The sequence below is a fragment of the Ursus americanus genome, chromosome 33, assembly GCF_024610735.1.
Source record: "Ursus americanus isolate L20-20 chromosome 33, mUrsAme1.1.p, whole genome shotgun sequence".
NCBI lineage: Eukaryota > Metazoa > Chordata > Mammalia > Carnivora > Ursidae > Ursus > Ursus americanus.
The window spans coordinates 9,805,933-9,829,394 of record NC_142159.1 but is presented as its reverse complement, the minus strand read 5'-3'; the positions used below and the strand labels follow the sequence as shown (position 1 = coordinate 9,829,394).

The 23,462-nt window shown below is 41.1% G+C and overlaps 1 protein-coding gene across 7 annotated transcripts in view; it reads left to right on the top strand.

The window, feature by feature from the left end:
* PHACTR4 (phosphatase and actin regulator 4) overlaps positions 1-23,462 on the top strand; it is a 96,498-nt gene that overhangs the window by 53,021 nt on the left and 20,015 nt on the right. For 3 of the 7 annotated variants that reach the window (XM_045782617.2, XM_045782616.2, XM_087858737.1), the window contains 5 exons: positions 9,895-9,918; positions 10,901-11,074; positions 11,627-11,707; positions 20,144-20,308; positions 20,837-21,232. In XM_045782617.2, coding sequence (XP_045638573.2) covers positions 9,895-9,918; positions 10,901-11,074; positions 11,627-11,707; positions 20,144-20,308; positions 20,837-21,232 — 840 coding nt within the window. Of the gene's footprint in view, positions 1-9,894; positions 9,923-10,900; positions 11,075-11,626; positions 11,708-20,143; positions 20,309-20,836; positions 21,233-23,462 lie in introns of all 7 variants that reach the window. The other 4 variants (XM_045782620.2, XM_045782618.2, XM_045782615.2 and 1 more) reach the window with 2 other exon arrangements.

Genomic DNA, 23,462 nt, shown 5'->3' with positions numbered 1-23,462 from the left:
CTCTACTTGCAGGAAAACTTTGGAAAGTTTAAACCTTTTTTCCATGATAGAATATATTATTTTCTGGCACCTCACTATAAAACCTTACTCTCAACTTGGAATTTTTATCAAAAAACATACACGTCAAGTTGCCAAGGACATCCCGTCTTGATGCCGTCATGATCAGAAAACTATTTTACTGGAGTTGGACTCCCAGACCTGACCGTCCCTGCAGGTACAGAGAGAGTCCTTCTCCCTGACTATCTTCTGCAGAGCTTTGCCCAGTTCTATTTCCCGAAGGTCAGAACCTTGCAGTATTTCCAAGGGAAGTTGTGGGCGTGCTCCACACAAAGCCTGCTTTGTTCAGTAGCAGCAGCTTTTGCTTTCTGTACTTTTGTTATGGTTTTCTAAAATAGTTCTTTAAATCCAATAATAATCCTCTTTTAGAAGGCAAAAATGAGTAAGTGCAAATTAATGTTCTCCGTTTATAACGTTTTGATGCTGTTAAAATGCTTGTATACACACAAGATCTGTTTCAAACTCAGTGGGCATTAAAAAAAAAAAACCAGAACTATTAGCTTATAAAAATAATTGATCACAGTATACGTAAGTCAAGGCATGCTGTATACCTTAAACTTCAAAAAGATAATTGTGGGGCACCTGGGTGGCTCAGTCAGTTAAGCGTCTGACCTTTGATCTCAGCTCAGGTCTTAATCTCAGGGTTGTGAGTTCAAGCCCCATGTAAATAAAAAAAATTTTTTTCTTAAGATAATTGACAACTTCTTGATAATGAAGTATGTATCTTGTTGCACAGAACTGTAGATGTTTAAATTTTGGACAAAAAATGGTTATTATAAAAGTTCTATGGGTAAAAGAGGAGAACTTTATATATTTTAAATCTAAACATTTCTTAAACTTAATAAGGTACAAGAAATAGAGATGGAACTAAGACCCAATAATTTTGGGGGTGCCTGGGTGGCTCAGTTGTTAAGCGTCTGCCTTCAGCTCAGGGTGTGATCTCGGTGTTCTGGGATCGAGCCCCATGTCAGGCTCCTCTGCTGGGAGCCTGCTTCTTCCTCTCCCACTCCCCCTGCTTATGTTCCCTCTCTCGCTGGCTGTCTCTCTCTGTCAAATAAATAAATAAAATCTTTAAAAAAAGAAAAAAAAGACCCAATAATTTTGTTGCTTATTACCAAGCCTAATGAAGGGGAGAGGGTAGTGAAGGCTATGTTGAAAACTAAGTTTACTGTTGACTCCAATTGCCTGTGTCTTACCTTACCTTCCAACATGGATGATTAAGAATTGGTTAGAGGGTCTTCTGGGTGGCTCAGTTCGTTAAGCGTCCGACTCTTGATTTCGTCTCAGGTCATGACCTCAGGGTTGTGAGATTGAGCTCCCAGTTGGGCTCGCACTCAGCGTGGAGTCTGCTTGTCCCTCTCCCTCTGCTCCTCCCCCAGGTTGTGTTCTCTCTCGCTCTCAAATAAATAAATAAATAAATAAATAAATTCTTTTTTAAAAATCCTTAAGAATTGGGGCGCCTGAGTGGCGCAGTCGTTAAGCATCTGCCTTCCGCTCAGGGCGTGATCCTGGCGTTCCGTGATCGAGCCCCACATCAGGCTTCTCCACTGGGAGCCTGCTTCTTCCTCTCCCACTCCCCCTGCTTGTGTTCTCTCTCTCTCTGGCTGTCTCTCTCTGTCAAATAAATAAATAAATAAATAAAAATCCTTAAGAATTGGTTCTAAATCAGATTCCAAAATGAACACTGTCTTTGACCTAGGGCTTATTGTTTAAGCCTGTTTTATCCTTATCTCTAGCAAGTGATGTAGATGTAGGTAACTATAGCTAGTAGTTAATGAATACTTTATCTGAAGATGAAAAGTGTTACATAATTTTTAATAATATTATACATTTATTTAAAAGTCACCCCAGAAATTCATCTGGAACAACTAAACTAAAACTAAAAAACCTGAATTAAATGTTGACTAGGAAAAACTTGAGGGTTGAAAAAGAAAGTGCTAGAACTCTGTATAATACCTGGTATAAGAAACAAGCCTATGAAATTTGAGGTGCTACAACTTGAGTGAGGGAGTAAGTAGTTTAAATACCAGGGCATAGTGTCAGGGTACTACTCAAATCAGAAACTGTAATTTGGTTAGTTACCTTCCTCTCCCAACACCCACTACATCCAAGAGACACCAAAACCTCCAACTCTAACACGCTTGCCTAGTGTGCTGCAGCTGCCTGATTGAAAGAAAAAGGCGTTTTCTTTAGAACACAGTCATAAAACTATAGCTAGCATCGTAAACCCGGTGTTCTGACAAACAAAGAGAAACAAGGAGGAAAACTACCTTGCCTTGGCTCTCATGGAAAACAGAATGGAGCCATAGGGACATTTTATTCATTTATTTTTTAAAGATTTTATTTATCTTTAAGCACAAGCAGGGAGAGCAGGAGGCAGAGGGAGAAGGAGAAGCAGGTTCCAAGCCGAGCAGGGAGGCTGAGGTGTGGCTCGATCCCAGGATCCCAGGATCATGACCTGAGCCGAAGGCAGTCACTTAACCAACTGAGCCACCCAGGCACCCTGCCATAGGGCCATTTTATTTTATTTTATTAAATATTTATTTATTTATTTATTTATTTATTTGACAGAGATAGAGACAGTCAGCGAGAGAGGGAACACAAGCAGAGGGAGTGGGAGAGGAAGAAGCAAGGTCCCAGCAGAGGAGCCTGATGTGGGGCTCGATCCCAGAACACCGGGATCACGCCCTGAGCCAAAGGCAGACGCTTAATGACTGAGCCACCCAGGCGCCCCCATAGGGCCCTTTTAAATTCTATAATTAGTTTAAGCAGAAACAATGGAGTATCCAAATGTGACTCCAAGCCTGTATTATTTGTGATCTAATTGGAAATGGAGATGTTCATAAAATCAGAGTTGTTGAGAACAAATGGTTAATGTGCAAATTAGCTTAGGAACAGCTTCAAATTCAGTTCTCTCAGCCCTTTATTTGTGAGTACAGAATAAATTTGAGGTGTAATTATATCATTAAAAATTTTAAAAAGGGGAGGCACTTGGGTGGCTCAGTCAGCTGAGCACCTGACTCTTGGTTTTGGCTCAGCTCATGATATATATAGATATGGATATAGATATAGGTCATATATATATATATGCTAGAAAGAAGAAACATAAATTTCCCATAATTCTGCCAGCAAAATATATTTACTTTTGGGTTTAGTTCTTTCCATTCTTCCTTTTAACATATTTTAGCATAGTTTAGATAATGTGATATATATGATTTACATATAGATTTATGTTCTGCTTTTTTAAAAAGATTTTATTTATATGTTTGAGAGAAAGAGGGAGAGAGCATAAGCTGGTGGGGGGGGGTGCAAGGCAAAGAACCAGAGGGAGAGGGAGAGGGAGAGGGAGAAGCCAAAGCAGACCCCACTGCAGGGAGTCTGACGTGGGGCTTGATTCCCGAGACTGGAATCGTGACCTGAGCTGAAGGCAAACACCCAACCGACTGAGCCACCCAGGTGCCCCTGTGTTCTACTTTTAACCTAGGATTATTAATTATTCTAGAAACTTAGTTTTAGTGATGATATGTTGTTTTGTATAATTTTTTCAGTTTGTTTATTCATATACCTATTGTATATTTAAACTTCTCTAGTTATGTACCACCTTAAATAACACTATCAGAAATAACATCTTTAGGCAGTTTCCATCTTCGAAAGCTGAGTTTTATAGACTTTTGTTTAAATATGTTATGATACTTAGGCTTTTATTAGACAAAATGGTCTTACATATTTTACACAAAGTTGGAGTTAGAATTTGAAAAAATATGTGCACAAACATGGCCATTATTCTAGTTACAAATAATCCCTTGTCAGATAATAAAAGCATATATGCCCAGATGGAATTTGGTAATGGGAGACCAGTACCTGTTTCTTAGGCTCTTCAAATTTGGATTTAAGCAGACTGCAGAATAGGTCTTGCCAGTGAATTTTACCATTAGTTTATTTTCAGTCTGCTACCTTCCCTTTTTTTTTTTTTTTAAGATTTTATTTATTTATTTGACAGAGATAGAGACAGCCAGCGAGAGAGGGAACACAAGCAGGGGGAGCGGGAGAGGAAGAAGCAGGCTCCCAGCAGAGGAGTCTGATGTGGGGCTCGATCCCATAACGCCGGGATCACGCCCTGAGCCGAAGGCAGGCGCTTAACCGCTATGCCACCCAGGCGCCCCTGCTACCTTCCCTTCTTAAAAATACTCTTGGACTTGAGCAGGGAAGGTTTGACTGGTGCCTCCCCAGTATCATTTAATTACTTGAAGATCCCACCCTTCATATGTAGGACATTTGATGGAATCAAGTTTTTGTGATTTTCTTCTGGTGTCAAAATAATGGCTGTTCTTTCCCTTTTCATTAGGAATGATTAATCTACTTCCCTTTCTTCTTTTTCTGATATTGTTCATCCATGAGAACACTCCCTTGATTCAGAATTTCTTTCAGCAGGCAGCTAAGCAAAGAGTGTGTGGGAAGAACTTTATCAACACTATTTTAATCAGTTATAGGTGTTGCACTCCAGAGCACTCCCAGACTAGTCCCATACCTGAGAGTATGACTTTGAGTCCTGTCTCGCTCTCTCACATATCCTATCAAAGCATGAAGAATTTATCTGTCTCAACTTAAAGCAAGATCTGAAGAATAATGGTACAAAATAGTCAGTAAAGAAAGACTCCAAATACAGTATATGGTTTATAAATAAAAAAGAAAAATCAGTAATCTGATGTAAAAATAATGTGCAGTACTGATCCAAAAGTTGATTGCTCCATCCAATTTAAGTACAAAATAATGACTTCTAAGAGAAGTAAACAAAGAATTTATAAAGTACCTATTGAAATTTGAAGTAACTGAAATGGGGTGGCAAATTCATTTATAAGGAGGCTTCAATAAGAAACCTAATTTTAGACTTTCTACCCTTCATAAATTTTGATAGCAGTATTTGAGATGAATTACCAAACTTGTTAAATTATATAAAATACAGATTGGGGCTCCTGGGTGGCTTGGACGGTTGAGCATCTGACTCTTGGTTTCAGCTGGGGTCATGATCTCCTGGTCATGGGATTGACCCCTGCAATGGGGGCTCTGTGCTCAGTGCGGAGTATGCTCCAGGTTTTCTCTCTCTCCCCCTCTGCCTGCACCGTGCCCCCCCCCACTCATGTTCTCTCTCTTTCTCAAATAAATAAAATCTTTAAAATGGAGATTAATACCAATTATCAGGTTGTTGTAAGAATTAAATCATATGATGTGCCAGTTTAGTAAATTATATTCTAAAAACTTTTGTTAATGAATGTAACCAGATGTTGGAAAGACTTATAAGATTTCAGCTTAATCTTTGTTCTGAAGGCAGCATGATTGAAAGGATCATAGACTTTTTAAGTCAGAGACTTGGGCCCCTGGGTGGCTCAGTTGGTTAAGTGTCTGCCTTCAGCTTAGGTCATGATCCTGGAGTCCTGAGATCAAGTCCCGCATGGGGCTCTCTGCTCAGTGGGGAGTCTGCTTCTCCCTTTGCCCTTCACCCTGCACCTGCGTGCGCATGATCTTTCTCTCTCTCAAATAAGTAAATAAAATATTTTTTAAAAAATAAATAAAGTCAAAGACTTGGATTTGAATCCCACCTGTATCACTTACGCTATAGGCAAAGAGAAAGCATCAAAAGAGTGAAACATACAAAGAAAAGCAGTCAAATGGGAGGGGAAAAAAGCCAATTAAATGACATTTATAAAGTATTGCAATTAAAGAAACAAAAAAACTCAACTCCCCGGGCGCCTGGGTGGCTCAGTCGTTAATCATCTGCCTTTGGCTCAGGGTGTGATCCCAGGGTCCTGGGATTGAGCCCTGCATCGGGCTCCCTGCTCCACAGGGAGCCTGCTGCTTCCTCTCCCACTCCCCCTGCTTGTGTTCCTTCTCTCGCTGGCTTTCTCTCTCTCTGTCAAATAAATAAAATCTTTAAAAAAAAAAAATAACTCCCAACTGAAAATACTATGTCCGGTGAAAATATCCTTCAAAAATGATGATATAGGGGCGCCTGGGTGGCACAGCGGTTAAGGCGTCTGCCTCCGGCTCAGGGCGTGATCCCGGCGTTCCAGGATCGAGCCCCACATTGGGCTCCTCCGCTGTGGGCCTGCTTCTTCCTCTCCCACTCCCCCTGCTTGTGTTCCCTCTCTCGCTGGCTGTCTCTATCTCTGTCGGATAAATAAATAAAATCTTTAAAAAAAAAATGATGATATAAGATTATCCTAATTGTAGGGGCACTTGTGTGGCTCAGTCAGTTAAGCATCTGACTCTCGATTTCATCTCAGGTGGTGATCTCAGGGTCCTGAGATGGAGTCCCATGTTGGGCTCTGCACTCGGCCATAGAGTCTGCTTGAGATTCTTTTTCCCTCTCCTCGCCCACCCCCGTGTGTGCACATGTGTGCGCTCTCTCTCTCTCTCAAATAAATAAATAAATAAAAATTTTAAAAAATTATCCTTATTGTAAGCACAGGATTACAGAACGAAATAAAGATTACCTGAAAAAGCAGATATGTAGGAACTATAAAAGAATATTGTTTATTAAAACAACAAAAATAATAATGTTTGCGGTGGTTTATTGTTATGTGTATGTAGAAATAAAATATAACAACACAGTAAATAGAGTTGAAATTTTGTAAGATTCTTGCGTTGTTTATTAAGTAAAGCACTAACAGTGTAGATTGTAATAAGTCAAGGATGCACAGAACAAATCCAACCAATAGAAAATAAATAGCAGGGGCGCCTGGGTGGCACAGTCGTTAAGCGTCTGCCTTTGGCTCAGGACGTGATCCCGGCGTTGTGGGATCGAGCCCCACATCAGGCTCCTCCACTATGAGCCTGCTTCTTCCTCTCCCACTCCCCCTGCTTATGTTCCCTCTCTCGCTGGCTGTCTCTATCTCTGTCAAATAAATAAAAATCTTTAAAAAAAAAAAAAGAAAAGAAATAGCAAAACAGTAGACTTAAACCCAGCTGTGTCAGGAAAAACATTAAATATAAATGGACTAAACACTCTAAAGGACAAAGTTGTCAAACTAGATAGAAAAAACAAAATCAAGGCAAAAGTGTTATTAGATTGACACAGGGAATTTCATAATGATAAAAGGGTAACTTAACAGATAGATATAATAACTCTAAATTTGTATATATCCAATAATGTAGCTTTAAAGTATATAAAGCAAAAAAGTAATAGAACTAGAAAGAGAAACAGGCAAATCCATTTTCATGGGTAGAGTTGTTAACATACCTCCCTGAGTCGCTGGTAAAACAAGCTAACAACACATCAGGAAGGATGTTAATGATTTGTACAATGTGATTACGCCACTTGACTTCATTGGCAGGTGTAGAGTACTACCCTCAAGTGCACAGTACTCCATGTTTCCAAGTGTACATTAGCATAATATAAATCTGGAAGAAGAATAACTGCAAATTTTTTTATTTTTTTTAAATTTAAACTATATCTGAGACTAAAAGGCACAGGAAAGACTCTCACAGTTCTTCTGTAGGAGTACTTATGCTTAAATAGGAAACACTGAAATGATGCCATGATTTTCTAGTTTATTTTTCTTCGACAAAGAATTAGGTTACAGACAGAGGAGGTCTGCCTCTGTCTCTTTGAACATGCATAAGGTTTGCAGGTAATAATCTGGGATTGAGTTTAACAAACCTGACTGATCATAAGAGTCACCTCTATAAAGATTTTTCAAAACAGATTCCTAGATCCCACTACCTGAAGACTATTTTGAAAAGGCAACTGGGCTAATACCAAGTATTTGAACAGATTTAGGAATTATTGTAATAATGTTCTGTTTGTCATATGGAGGGGAGGAGCGTGGAGAATATGAGAATATAAGAATATATGAGAATCTATAAGAATGGATGAATTTGGGACAATAAGGTCAAGGTTGGGTGTGGCCGAATCCCCCCACTGCACGAGTCAAAGGCATATCCTCTTCTAAAAGTTTTATAAACATGGGGGCCCCTCGGTGGCTCAGTCGGTTAAGCGTCCGACTCTTGATTTCTTCTCAGGCCATAATCTCCCTCTGACCCTCCCACTTGAGTGCCCATGTGCTCTCTCTCAAAAATAAAAAAATAAAAGTTTTATAAACATGAAAATTAACATTTGCATAAGACATCAAAGAAAAAAAAGCTATTCTATCTGCTTTTTGTATTCAGTAACTATGTTCTTTTTTATATTTTTTATTTTAATTCATATGAGAAAGACAGTGAGAGAGGGAACACAAGCAGCGGGAGAGGCAGAGGGAGAGGGAGAAGCAGATTCCCCGCTGAGCAGGGAGCCCGATGTCGGGCTCAATCCCAGGACCTGGAGATCATGACCTGAGCTGCAGGCAGATGCTTAACCATCTGAGCCACCCAGTTACCCCAGTAACTATATTCTTTACACAAAGAAAGCGGAGAGCTATTTTAGCAATAGATGTGATGGCAGACAGTCATTTTTATCATAGCTGTTAGTATTTTCCACACTTGCTGTACTTTTGAATATAAACTCAACTTGTCTTGAGTATATGCCAGCAGGCATGAATGTGTTTGAAAGGATCTCATAATTTTATTGTTTTGAATGTATAAGAGAAAGGGGACACATAAATATATTGCTCAATATAATGAAGGATTACAAGGATGAACTCAGTTCTAGTGTAGAAAGTGGTTAGGTTGGATGCCCAGCAAGATAGTGGCAGCAGCTAGGTCGGCTGTATCTCCTCGAGGGACTTAGACAGGAACTTGTCTGTGACGGGTTCTCACCTAACACTCCTCAAGCTTTCTGGCTATTTTTCTTTGTAAAAGTATCTCATAGCACTCACCTCTTCTTTCATATTGTTAGTTTGTTGTTTCGTTTTGTTTTTTGAGTTTTTATATTATCTTCCCTATTACTTTTAATCAAATAGGCATTTTCCTGTGTATCGTTTGGAACTGAGTGAAGTCCATTCAGTGGGTGGGCTAGCAGGATATTTCAAATTTCATTTCTCCTTGCCTCTAGCAAGTAAAGTGACTATGAACGCCTAGTGGTGCTTAGCTCCATTTCTGAAAGTGTCATCATTAACATATGCTAAATATTATATTGTATGATACATCTGAAATGTCTTGAGGTCTTGTTGATATTTCATAATGGGGAGTACACTGTCTTAAAGCACTGATTCTTAAAAGCGATACCATGTATTCACCCATGTGCCACTCCTGGGGGTGCATCCCAGGTACCACCGAGGGGAAATTGTTGTGACGGGAGTAAACTTCTAAAAATATGGTCCGGCGTTATAATAACTAGATTCTCTTGCATGTCATGGAAGGAATTAAAGTAGTTGAGACCCAGGATATGTTCAAGTAAATCGTGCAACTAGAAAGAAAAGAGTCATTGTTCTCTCATCTCGACCTGTTGATTTCAGTAGCCAGAACCCTGTTGGGCCCACGTCAGTATGCAGCAAAATAATGCATCCAGCAGCCGCTGCTGCAGTCTCTCCGATCATGACAATGGTGTAAATCTGACTTTCACAACAGGTTTCCCTAGACTCACATCTGTCAACTGAAAAAGATTGAATTCGGCAACTGTTTCTTAAAAAAAAAAAAAAAAAGTGCTTGTTGATTGTGTATTTTCTTTTATGAAAAACCATCTACAGTATTAAAAGAAACTTTTTTAAGTGCATATATTAAGCCCGTTTAGCCCCCCGAAAAGAGCATTATTTGCTTCAGATGTGAAATTGTGTATAATAAGCATGTTAAGTTATTACATGTGATAATATAGTATGTGGTCCTTGATGTATTTCTGTAAAGTAAAGGTTCCACTTTAATTCCAGGATGGTTATTCCACATGACTCTTTTTTTCTTCTCCTCTAGACTTCTCCAGAGAACCCTGGGACAGTAGGTGGAGTGCAAAGCTGTATTGTGTTGCCTTCCTGCTTTTTTTGTTGCTTTCCTGCTTTTATTTATTTTTTTGCTATTATTATTATTCTTGGCCCCGTCTTGGCTGCTCCTTTCTCTGCCACTAAAGCTAACTAACTAAACCCTGCATGTGTGGTCGTTACGAGGGATTCATGGCTTTTCATTTCAGTCCCGCACGTATACCACGTCAGTTACGTGTTTTGTCATATCCTTAAGATCATGATTGTCCCTAAAGTACTATGGTGAGAGGCAAACTGGAATCCCATCTCTACTTTCCAAAAAAGATTTCATTTTAAAGCAGTCTCTGGAATGCCCCAGCCCCAGGCCCCTGCCAGTGCTCCAAACTGAAGAGAGTCTTGTGAAGGGAAAAAATAATCTGAAAAACAGTTACAAGTAAGGTGTTAACACTTAATATGTTACCCCCTCTGAACTATTAATGTCCTGAAAGAGGTGGGCAGGGGGAGGGCAGTGTTTAGTAGAGAATGATGACTCACTAAAGATGGAAGTCCCTGTTTCAGTGACACGGAAGGCAGTAATGTTCGCTAGGAAAGGCCTCCCCTGTGCCAGGGGGATGAGAAGGGCAACAGCGATAGGCCACACTGGGGTAGGGTCTCATGCATATTGAAAAGACATCCATATTCGTGTGTGTGTGTGTGTGTGTGTGTGTATGTGTGTGTGTGTGCGCACGCGCGTGCGAGCTGGTTATGATCATCTCATTGAATTTTTGTCCTAAAACAGTGTCAGCTTGGTTTGGTTCCTTTTCCCTTTTAGTAATTTATCTGTTGTGGATTTTGATGTTCGGTGTCCGTGTGAAGTCAAGGAATCTGTCTGCATGACTGTTTATCATCGCTCTGATCCTTTCCAACTACCACAGGAAGAGAGGGGAAGGGATCTTTCAGAAATTGTGCTGACACAATAAATTGGCTGTTCTTTTCCCTGTGTGCCTTTCACCGTACTACAGAAGAAGCCAGCCAGCCCACCGCAGACCCAGGCATGGTCATGGACAGTGTGGAAGCAGGAGACACGACGCCTCCCACCAAAAGGAAGAGCAAGTTCTCAGGCTTTGGCAAGATCTTCAAGCCCTGGAAATGGCGGAAAAAAAAAAGTAGTGATAAATTCAAAGAGACATCAGAAGGTGAAACATTAAAGATTTAAATATATGTTCGGAATTACAGAGTTTCTTATTTTAGAAGTATCTAACTTTCTCATTCTCTTCCCAAGCTTCTAGAACCCTCTATTTGAAGAGGGAATTCAATCTTTTAGGAGTAAAACCAAGTGGTCACTCACTAATAAGCCTTATATACTATAGTCTCATCCCCAGACTGCTATTTTGATGGGATTAAAATTTATCAAGTGGTGAGTGGAGTTCCTGAATGGTAGCAAACCTAAGATGCTTCTTTTTTGACTGACCACTTTCAGAAGAAGTTCATCCACAAATACCTTATTATTGAAATGCCAATTAAAAAGGAGCTAAAATTATATCAGGATAGTTTCTTTTGAAAATGCTGCTTTCCCAATAAGATAGGCTGTGAAAGAAATTATGCTTTTAAATTTGAAGTTAGTTTTCCTGTTCTTTCCAGAGAATAGAAAACTAAACCACTTTATTCTTTTACCTTTTGAGTTAGAGTGCTTAAAATTGACCTTTAACTACCGTATTTCTGAGTGCTGTTTTCCAATTTAATATTAGTTTTAGAGCGAAAAATATCTATGCGAAAACCGAGAGAGGAGCTGGTCAAAAGAGGGGTTCTATTGGAAGACTCCGAGCAGGGTGAGTTTATAAATAAAATAGCCTATGTCTGTCTCTATACACTTGGTGTTGGATTCTGACTAGACATTTGAATTTTCTTTTGTTACTGCTGTTGGGAGGGAGGGGAGATTTTTTAAAACTGGTCATGCATGTAGAATATTTTTGTCAAACTTCTACAAAAGAGAAAAGGACAGCTCAGTAGAAGAGTCTACAAAAGCACTGGACAGTTCACTAAAGAATATGTACAAACGGGGCACCCGGCGGCTCAGTCAGTGGAGCATATGACAGTTGATTTCAGGGTCATGAGTTTGAGCCCCATGTTGGGTATAGAGATTACTTTAAAAAAATTTTTTTAATAGTTTAGCATAATCTGTGGAACCTGGAGATATGCAAACCTATGTGCAAGCATGTCCAGAACTTGGTATATACTCAACAAAAATATGTATACATGTGTATCAGGAGATGTGTACAAACATGCTTGTAGCAGCAATATTTATTAATAACAGGGTAAAATTGGAAGCAACCCAAATGCTCCCTGATGATAAAATATATAGGGTTGCCTGGGTGGCTTAGTCAGTTAATGTCCTACTCTTGATTTCAGCTCAGATCATGATCTCAGGGTCATGAGATTGAGCCCTGCATCGGGCTCTGTGCTAAGCGTGGAGTCTGCTTGGGATTCTCTCTCTCCCTCTCCCTCTACCCCTCCCCCCCGCCCTCCCCCTCCCCACTCGTGCAGTCCCTCCCTCTCTCTTTCTCTCTCTCTCAAATAAATAAATAAATAAATAAATCTTTTTAAAGAAATGTCTTCAGACCCCTGAAGCCTCCCTTCCCTCCTAACACACCTCTGCTTCCCCCACAGAGCAATTACTCTTCTAATTCTTGTGATAATCGTCTGTTTTATTAGTTTAACCACTTAAGCATGCTCTCTAAACACTGTAGTTTAAGATTGCCTGTTTTTTCGTTACACTTATAGAAGTGATATGATATATATTCTTTCATGACTGACTTTAATTGCTCAGTATTATGAGAATCATAGCATGCGGGTATAGTGTGTTTTCATTGCTGTGTAATATTTCATTTTATAAATGTGTCACAAGTTATTTATATATATATATATATTTTTTTTTTAAGATTTATTCATTTTTAGGGAGAGAGCATGTGAGGGGGGCAGGGGTGCATGCAGTTGGAAAAGGAGAGAAGCAGACTCCTCTCTGAGCACAGAGCCCAACACAGGGCTTGATCTCACAACCCTGAGATCATGACCTAAACCAAAGGCAGACACTTAACCAACTGAGCCATCCAGGCACACCCTCTGGAAACATTCCTTCCTTCCTTCCTTCCTTCCTTCCTTCCTTCCTTCCTTCCTTCCTTCCTTTCTTTTCAGTTAATTAACATATAGTGTATTATCAGTTTCAGAGGTAGAGGTCAGTGATTCATCAGTTGCATATAACACCCAGTGCTCATTACATCACGTGCCCATCACCAAGTACACCATCCCCTCACCTACCTCCCCTCTAGTAACCCTCAGATTGTTTCCTGCAGTTACGAGTCTCTTATGGTTTGTCTCTCTCTCTGATTTCATCGTTTTATTTTTCCCTCCCTTCCCCTATGATCCTGTTTTGTTTCTTAAATTCCACATATGAGTGAAATCATATGATAATTGTCTTTCTCTGATTTATTTCACTTCGCATAATACCCTCTAGTTCCATCCACGTCGTTGTAAATGGTAAGATTTCAGTTTTTTGATGGCTGAGTAATATTCCATTGTGTATATATTTGTGTATATATACACCGCATCTTTATCCATTCATCTGTCAATGGATATCTGGGTTCTTTCCACAGTTTGGCTATTTGGAAACATTTCTTAATGTCCATAATGATCACACAAGTGTCCTTATAACATCTCATTGAAATTTACATTTATGTTTTATACATTTTTCTCTACTAGTGTTACACTTGACAATAAAAAACTAAATATAAGGTATTTTGAGAGAATTCAGTGCTGTGCTATCTATATTTGATTTATTTAAGGAAGGCAAATATTTTTTGTGGGAATGAAAATATCTAGTAAGTGAAGGGAAAATATCAAAACATAAGAATAACTGATTTTTTTTTTTAAGGAATCTCAACTTAGGGGTGTAAATATGAAATGATTTTATTCTAATAATTACCTCCCAATTTCCTATAGTAAAGGTGGCCATTTTCTTAGTGAGGGGTAAAAAAAAAAGACTGTTCACTCTTCTTTCCAAGTGTCTGCCCTAACTGCCTGTGATCTTTAACTCTGAAATTCAGTGGCTTGTGAACGATCCTTGGAGCTAACCTTCTCTGTGTCTCTGTATGATCTCAGCTTTGTGCCAGCTGCAGTACTGCATTGCTTTCCTTTGTTCGTTTTTTTAATATATATTTTTTAAATATTTTATTTATTTGTTTTAGACAGAGACAGTGGGGGGAGGGACAATCTCAAGAAGACTCCATGCTGAGTGCCGGGAACCTGATTCAGGGCTCGATCCCGTGACCCCGAGATCATGACCCGAGCCAAAATTAAAGTTGGATGCTTAACCAACTGAGCCACCCAGGTGTCCCTGTTTGATTGAGTTTTTTGACCAAATTTGTCTCCATCGGGGCGCCTGGGTGGCACAGCGATTGGGCGTCTGCCTTCAGCTCAGGGCGTGATCCCGGCGTTATGGGATAGAGCCCCACATCAGGCTCCTCCGCTGTGAGCCTGCTTCTTCCTTTTCCGCTCCCCCTGCTTGTGTTCCCTCTCTCGCTGGCTGTCTCTATCTCTGTCAAATAAATAAATAAAATCTTTAAAAAAAAAATTTGTCTCCATGCCCAGGTTGCTTCCCTAATCCTCTGTTTGTCATAAAGATCATGTTTTGGTATTTCAACACTCATTACTTGTTTAATAACGTCAGGACTTTTCTCCGAAGTGTGACTTTTACAAAGCAGCTTATCGGAAGAGTTAAGAATACAGTACGTTGGTTGTATTTCATTTCTCTTCATTAGAGTTCCTTTGCATGAGCAAATCTGAAAGCCTAGTTTTAAAACTGTATCCTATCCATTGTATACCAATGGAATATTATACTTTTTAGGTTTTGAACCTTGTTAATATATATTGCTTATTCACAAAATTTAATTAAATTATATAGATTGAAGTTTTTTTTAAAGATTTATTTATTTTTGGGGTGCCTGGGTGGCTCGGTTGGTTAAACATCTGCCTTCGGTTCAGGTCATGATCCCAGAGTCCTGAGATTGAGCCCCGCATTGGCTTCCTGCTCAGTAGGGAGCCTGCTTCTCCCTCTTCCACTTTCCCTGCTTGTGCTTGCTCACTCTCTCTCTGTGTCAAATAAATAAATAAAATCTTAAAAAAAAAAAAAGATATTTATTTTAGACAGAGAGCGAGCACAAATGGGGGGAGAAGCAGAGGGAGAAGAAGAGAGAGAATCCCAAGCAGACCCCTCGCTGAGTGCAGAGCCCAACATGGGGTTTGATCTCACAACCCGAGATCACAACATGAGCTGAAATCAAGAGTTGGGCGCCCAACTGACTGAGCCACCCAGTCGCCCCTATATTGAAGATTTTTAAATCTCAACTACCTAAAAATTTAAAGGGTGGGCAGAGGGAGAGGGAGAGCATCTTAAGCAGGTTCCAGGCTAAGTACGTAGCCTGTCAGGGGCTCGATCTCACAACCCTGAGATGATGGACCTGAACTGAAATCAAGAGTTGGACGCTTAACCAACTGAGCCACCCAGGCACAGCTCAAATATATAAAAATTTAACAAAGAAAACAAACATGAAGGAAAATTACTAAAATATTAATTAGCATTAGTTGTTAGGATGCGAATACAGGAGACTTTTTTTTTTGTATTTTTCTGAATTTTCTATGTGGTTGGCTATGAGCATGGATAACCAGTTTTTTATGAGACTTTGAATTTTACATTTGGACACAAAATCTTCTGGGTATTTTAGGTGGTTAACTATAATTGTAATACCTCTGTTGCAGCACCTTTGACCCTTGCTTTTTTTTTTTTTTTTTTTTTTTTTTTTTGATTATAGCCATTTCTTACCCCATGCCCTCTCCTGACTCTCACCTTTCTTGCTCACTCACCCACAAACCCCCATACATTACTTGTTTGTTGTTTTTCACCTACATTCAGTTTCTTTTGCCCTATGCTTCTTATTGGCTCTTGATCCAAGTTGTTTTTAGCCTACTAGCTCAAAGGCCCAATTGATAAATGAGTTGTAGCCATTGGACAAGATACTACTCTGCCAACCAGAGAACTGACCGAAAGCTTTATTCTAGGAAGAAACTCTGAGATAAGCCTCGGGGTCTACCTTATATATCTCCACTTTAGGCCAAAAGCAACATTTGAACTCTGAAGTTTTTTTCATACTCAGACACAGCTTTTGGCTTAAATATGTATGGTTCTAACTTGCTTATATTATAACGTATTTAATGCTTTCTGAGATGGGGCAAGGACACTCGTAGATGTTGAAGCCGAATATTGCTTACACTCCACTGTTAGTGTTGTAGAAAACCTTTGCATTAAATATAAGAAATTTTAGCAGACGCATAGATCAATGGAACAGAATAGAGAGCCCAGAAGTAAACCCATGGTTATATGCTCAATTAATCTATGACAGAGGAGGCAAGGATACACAATGAGGGAAAAATGGTTTCTTCAACAAATGGTACCGGGAAAACAGGATAGCTCCATTCACAGGAATGAAACTGGACCACTTCCTTATGCCATACACAAAAATAAACTCAAAATGGATTAAAGACCTAAAGGTGAGACCTGTAACCATAAAATTCCTAGAAAGAAACACAGGCAGTAAGCTCTTTGGCATCAGCCACAGAAACATTTTTCTAAGTATGCCTCCTTTGGCAAGGGAAACAAGAGTAAGATTTAAACCATTGGGACTACACCAAAATAAAAAACTTTTGCACAGGAAAGGAAACCAATAAAACAAAAAGATAACTTACCAAGTGGGGGAAGATATTTGCAAATGCTATATTTGATAAGGGGTTAATATCCAAAATATATAAAGAACTTATACAACTCGACACCAAAAAAAAAAAAAAATAACCCTGTTTTAAAAAATGGGCAGAAGGGGGCTCCTGGGTGGCTCAGTCAGTTAAGCATCTGATTTTGGCTGAGGTCGTGATCTCAGGGCCCTGGGATTGAGCCCTGTGTCGGGCTCCTCACTGAGCGGGGAGTCTGCTTCTGCCTATTCCCCTCCCCCTCCTCGTTCTCTCTCTCTCTCTCTCAAATAAATAAAATCTTTTGGGGGGGTGGCAGAAGACATGAATAGACATTTTCCAAAGAAGACATACAGATGGCCAACAGATATGTGAAAAGATGCTCGGCATCACTCATCATCAGGGAAATGCAAATCAAAACCACAGTGAGGGGCGCCTGGGTGGCACAGCGGTTAAGCGTCTGCCTTGGGCTCAGGGCGTGATCCCGGCGTTATGGGATCGAGCCCCACATCAGGCTCCTCCGCTATGAGCCTGCTTCTTCCTCTCCCACTCCCCCTGCTTGTGTTCCCTCTCTCGCTGGCTGTTTCTATCTCTGTTGAATAAATAAATAAAATTTAAAAAAATATAAAAAAATAAAAAACAAAACCACAGTGAGATACCACCTCACACCTGTCAGAATGGCTACAATAAAAAACACAATAAATAACAGGTGTTGGTGAGGATGTGGACAAAAGGAACCCTCATACACTATTGGTGGGAATGCAAGCTGGTGCAACCACTGTGGAAAATAATGTGAATATTCCTCAAAAAATTAAAAATAGAATTACCATATGATCCAGTAATTTCTCTATTGGGTATTTACCTAAAGAAAATGAAAACGCTTTCAGAAAGCTATGTTACCCCCATGTTTATTGCAGCATTTTTTAAAATAGCCAGATAGAGAAGCAACGCAAGTGTCCATCCATAGATGAATGGATAAAGACTCTGTGTCTGTGTCTGTGTCTGTGTGTGTGTGTGTGCGCGCACACACACACAATGGAATATTACTCGGCCTAAAAAAAGAATGATATCTTGCTATTTGCAACAACAGGGATGAATCTAGAGGATATACTGCTAAGTGAAATAAGTTAGGGAAAGACATACCATATGATTTCAGTCGTATGTGGAATTTAAGAAATAAAACAAGTGAACAAAGAAAAAAGACACACAGAAAACCAGACTCTGAATATAGAGAACAAACTGGCAGTTGCCGCATGGGAAGTGGGGGCAGGGGTCAGTGAAATAGATGAAGGGGTTAAGAGCACACTTACCATGATGAGCACTGAATAAGGTATAGAATTGTTGAATCATTATAGTGTACACATGAAACTAACACTGTATTTTATTATACTTGGATTTGAAAACAGATCTTAAAATTTTTTAAAAAGAGGGGTGCCTGGGGGCTCAGTCAGTTAAGCGACTGCCTTTGGCTCAGGTCATGATCCCGGAGTCCCAGGATTGAGTCCTGCATCAGGCTCCCCAATCTCCAGGGACTCTGCTTCTCCCTCTGACCCTTACCCTCTCGTGCTCTCTCTCACTCTCTCTCTCTCTCTCAAATAAATACAATCTTTTAAAAATAAATAAATAAATAAATAAATAAATAAATAAATATTTTTTAAAAGAAAGTTTATTTGGAAGTAGACAATCCTGAAAAAATAGCTTGAGAAGTAACTGATCACTTGATTTCTTTTTAAGATTTTATGTATTTTAGAGCATATGCAAGCAGGCAAGCAGAGGGGAGAGAGAGGGACAAACAGACTCCGCGCTGAGTGTGAGCCCCATGAGGGACTCAGTCTCACGACCCTGAGATCATGACCTGAGCCGAAATCAAGAGTCGGTCACTCAACCGACTGAGCCACCCAGGCACCCCGATAACTGATCACTTTTGCATGCATTTTCCTAGTGCATGCTGAGTAGAAACCAGTTAATAATGTGTCTTAACCTTTCACTGTATGCTTTTCAAAAGTAATAGTCTTTTTTGGCTTTGAAATGATTCCTTGGTTTATATTCTAGAAGGTCCTGTTTCTGTTATGGCTGGGCTATATTAACATAAGCGATAACTTACTACACTTGCATAGTTGCCATCTTGCAACCTTCCCTGTTTTCAAATAGTTACCAGAATACTTTAGCATTTCATCTAGTGCTCATTTGCCATAGACTCTTTACTACTTTCAGCCCAGGCTCCACCTCTCGTTGACACTGCATCGAGAATGATCCTGTCCAATCTAGTAGGAGGTCGGGGTGAGGGAGACTGGTCTCTGAGAACTTGAGGGACTAACTCAAGAATCACTAAAATGATACTACCCGGAGGGTCTCACTGTGGAAAGCCAAAATGGAAACCGTCTAGAGAGCAACCATTTCTAGTCCCCATGACACTAGGAGGTGAGACGGAGTTTAAGTCTCTAACCTCAGTTTTCTCAGTTCCCTCCTCCAAAGGAGGCTAGGGAAGCTCAGCGGTAACTGGCAATGTTTGTCGAACTGTTCTGTGCAGGAATCTTACCTGCAGTGTCCCTAGTGACGAGTGGTCCTCCCAGAGCCTCCAGCCTAGGGATCATTCCTGCACTTTAGTTTGTCGGCATGTTTCTTGTCTCTCACTTTGAGCTCTGGTCGGTCTACCAGTTCGCCCCTTGCTCCGCATTCCTAATGCCTGGCACCCTCTGTGTCTCACCTTTATTCCAGCAGTAGCTCGTCGGTAGCTTTTCCTGTTCCAGTCCCCGCCGGACCCACCCTCCTCTCAGCTGTCACATTTAACCTTCGAAAAGACAGATCAGATCAGATCTCTCTCCTCCTATAATTCTTTGGCTTCCTGTCGACTACAGGCTTTGGCCCAGGCTCTTTTACGTGGCGTTTGGTGTCCTTCATAGCCGGGCTCTGGCTGGCCTTTCCAGTCCTGTCCGTAACTGTTTCTTATGGGCATCTGTTTTCCTGCCAGACAAACTAGATGCCGGTTCCCGGACATGCCACATGAGTTCATCCCTTCATCCGTGCTACTCCTTCTGCCTGTCTGTCCTCATCTCGCAGCAGTACAGTCGGCTCCTACTCCTTTAAAACCCAGTTTAGCTACCACTCTTTGTGAAGCTTTCCTAACCTCATTCCCAGCCCAAAAGAATTGTTTCTTCTTCATTCTTACCTCAACAGCTCTGAATGGCTAGCATTTGGTACTTACGTCTGTTAAGTGGATCTTACTCATGTTAGCAAGACACCTGGCGCATAATAGGCAGAGTCAGCTGTATTGGTGAAAGGAATTCCTTATTTCTATTGCTACTATAAAGATTCCAATCATTAAAAAAAAAAAATCCAAATAATGTAGATCTGAACCAGCAGCTCACACAGGAAGGGGGAGAAAGGGGTCAGAAAGGTTACAGATCACCAGCGCTCCTCCCTATCTGACCACAGCGGTCCATCAGTTTGCTCTCTCCTTTTTGACCCTGCAGGTAGCGAGGATCCGGGGAAGTTGAGCCATGCCGTGTTAAAAAATGGCCACACCACTCCCATAGGGAGTACCGGCTCTTCTAGTCCAGACCAAGCAGAAGAAGAGTCAGGAAGAAGAGCAAGTCTTAGGAAGCCTGTGCCCGAAGAGGACCCAAAGAAGCGATCAGGTAAGAGACCCTGGGTTTGTGAGCGTAAGAGCCATGCGTCAGTCATTCTCATCTAAGTCCGAGTTTTGTCAGAGCCAAGGGAGAAATAAAATCCAGAGAGAATTCTGTTTTCCTGTAGCAATTCCTCAACTAGTTGCAGCTTGAAGTGGAATTTTCCCCCTCATTCTTCCATTCACAAAAGACCTAAGTTGCGATTCTCAAGGACGGAAGAGGATGTTGAGCATCAGACACCCGTAGGCCTTTTTCAAGCTACACATTCCTCCTCCTCCACCCATGGGATTCTGTGCCTCCCCCCGTTGCCTGGCTGTGGTGTGAAGAATCACTACCGTACAGGCCTCTCTTACTTTGGGACTGGGATTGAGAAAGTGTCATATGCCTTAAGTATGTTGAGGTTGGGACGCTTTGCCTGGGAACTCATCTGCAAGATAAATAATGGATGAAGTTGACCTCAAGCCTGAGGTGTGTTAGCTTTTTCAGTCTATCTTGTTACTCTTTCTTCCCTTTTAAATCACATCTGTTATTACACAGGCTCAACTGGAAGCCAGCCTAATTCCGAAGCAGAGTCCGTTCCTGAGAATGCACCCAAGCAGCCTTTACTTCCCCCTAAAAGACCCTTGTCCTCTTCTCACGAAGCAAGCGAAGGGCAAGCAAAGGATGCCGCTTCCTCCGGCAGCACGGCCAGGCCCGTCTCCTCCGCCCCCACTGTCGCCCCCACCGCAGCGCCTGCTGCCACCACTGCTGCCGCGAACCCAGCAAAAACTGTTAGTTCCTCCGTGCCCCCCTCCCCAGCACCCAGGACTCTGCCCGCGGCTCCTGCCAGCACTAACACTACCGCCACCCCGAGCCTCACTCACGCGGTCCCTGCCAAGCAGCCCCCTGTCCCTCCCCCTAAACCAGCTCACAGAAATAGCAACCCTGTCATTGGTAAGTAAGTCTTAGGTGTCCGTTGCTTTGGGTTTGTTTTGGTCTGATTTTGGACGGCCGTTTTATTGGATCATCGGTACAATATTGATTAGGTCTGTGAGAGTTCTCCGTGTCTTGTCCCTCCGAATGCCCTCAATATAGAGTAAAGTCTTGAAAACGAGGCCGATAGCTATGAACAAAAACAGACTAGGATCAGAGATCAGTAAAATTCAGTTCCAGTTTGGTGGGGGACGGCTTAATATCTATCTTTCTAAAACAGTGTTTCTGAAATACTGTTTATAGTTGGGGGACTGGCCACGTGAAGACCACAGCAGGTCTGACCTGCATGGAGAAAAGGGGTTATTTTCACCTACTTTAAACCACCAGTGCCTGCCTGCAGCATGAGCCCAGCAGATAAAAAGGTGATTGTATAGATGCCAGTATAACTTGTGACTCAGTGTCTGGCATAATACCTTCCTGTAAACTGCAAAAGATATTATTCAAGGTGTCCTGATAAAGTCACGTTTTATCTTGGGAGAGTTAAGAATGCTACTCTTACTCCAATAAGTGATAGAAGAAAGAAAACCGGGAAGATAACCGGTACATTTTTATCAGTTTAGTAAATTTTTTTATATTTACCCGAAGTCCTATTTAGGTCAGCTTTTCTTTACCTACATGTATACCTTCTTAGAAGAATTTTCGAGAAAGAGAGGAAGGAAGGTAGTTTTTCAGGAAAAATGATACTAGGCTTAGTAGGGCTTGCAGTTCTTGTCCACGAGGGGAGGGAGGAATAAAGTACGCTCATTAAACAGCTAATACCCCTACCTTGTGTGGGGTGACGAGAACCCTGAAAAACAGGCTTGGAGTATATTGTGAGTATGGCAGGTTGGGGTAGTTTGATTAGAAAGACGATGGAGGTTATTACTGTTCTCACCACCCCGGATGGACAGGGCTGTGTTGGCTTATCTCTGAGGAACTCAAGCAGCTTTCATATACTTGCTTTCAGAACCTCCTTGTGAAGCAGGAAAGCGATTTTATCTGTTACATAGTTAGCGCAATTATAGCGTGAAGAAGTTGTGACTCACTCAAGGTCGCAGTTAATGAGAGAGGGAAACCAAACCTAGGCTTTTCAGCTCTTGAGCCCAGACCTCTGTCCCATACAGCTGTATTCTCAAACTGCTGCCTAGACAGGGTCTCGTCACGGTCACCCGGAGGGCTTGTTGAAACACAGATTGCTGGGCCCTGCCCTAAGCGTTTCTGAATCAGTAAGTCGAGGGTGGGCCTGAGAATTTGCATTTCTAAGAAGTTCCCAGGTGATACTGATGCTGCATATAGGGGGACCATACATTGAGAACCATTGCTGTAAACCAGTAATAGTCTATCCTTTTCAGGATAAGATAATATAAAAAATATTAATACGTGTCCTGTTCTCTGGGCTGAACCACAGAGGCCACTCTTGGCCTAAGGTGAATAGCCCAGAGCAATAGGTCTCATGACTGAGGGATCAACATCAGTCTTGAGTGGTCCTCAGCAGAAGGAGAAAAACAGGACAGTTCAGAGTTTTTAATAAGATTAACTTAGCTTTGATTTAAAGGACTATTCTTTTTTTTTTTTTTTAAGATTTTATTTATTTATGTGACAGAGAGACAGCCAGCGAGAGAGGGCACACAGCAGGGGAGTGGGAGAGGAAGAAGCAGGCTCCCAGTGGAGGAGCCCGATGTGGGTGGGACTCGATCCCGGAACGCCAGGATCACGCCCTGAGCTGAAGGCAGACGCTTAACGACTGCGCTACCCAGGCGCCCCTAAAGGACTATTCTTTATTCTGAAATTATGACCTTCCTAATTCTTTGATGATAAAAATCCATTTCTTTCATGAAAGGATGATCTTCACAAATGGGTTACTTGGTATCAAGTCTTATTTGGAAGTACTAAAAATTGACAACCTGAGGTTGGTTGAGAATTTCATTTTAATTTATTGGTCCGTGAGATCCAAACATTTAAAAACCACTGCTGTACACATTGCTGTGTCTACTAATGGGCATAACAGTGTTAGGCCTAAGGACTAAGCAGGAGTATTAGGACAAGGGAAGGACCACTATAAATAGCTGAACAGGTGAAGGGAATCCGTAACCCCTCCAATGAACATTCCAGCATCTTGCCCACAGAACTACAGCCAAGTGCCATTGTGAGGGTAGATATAGCAGAGTTCACTTCTTTAACACCTTGAGGTATATGTTTTCCTTAAATTACC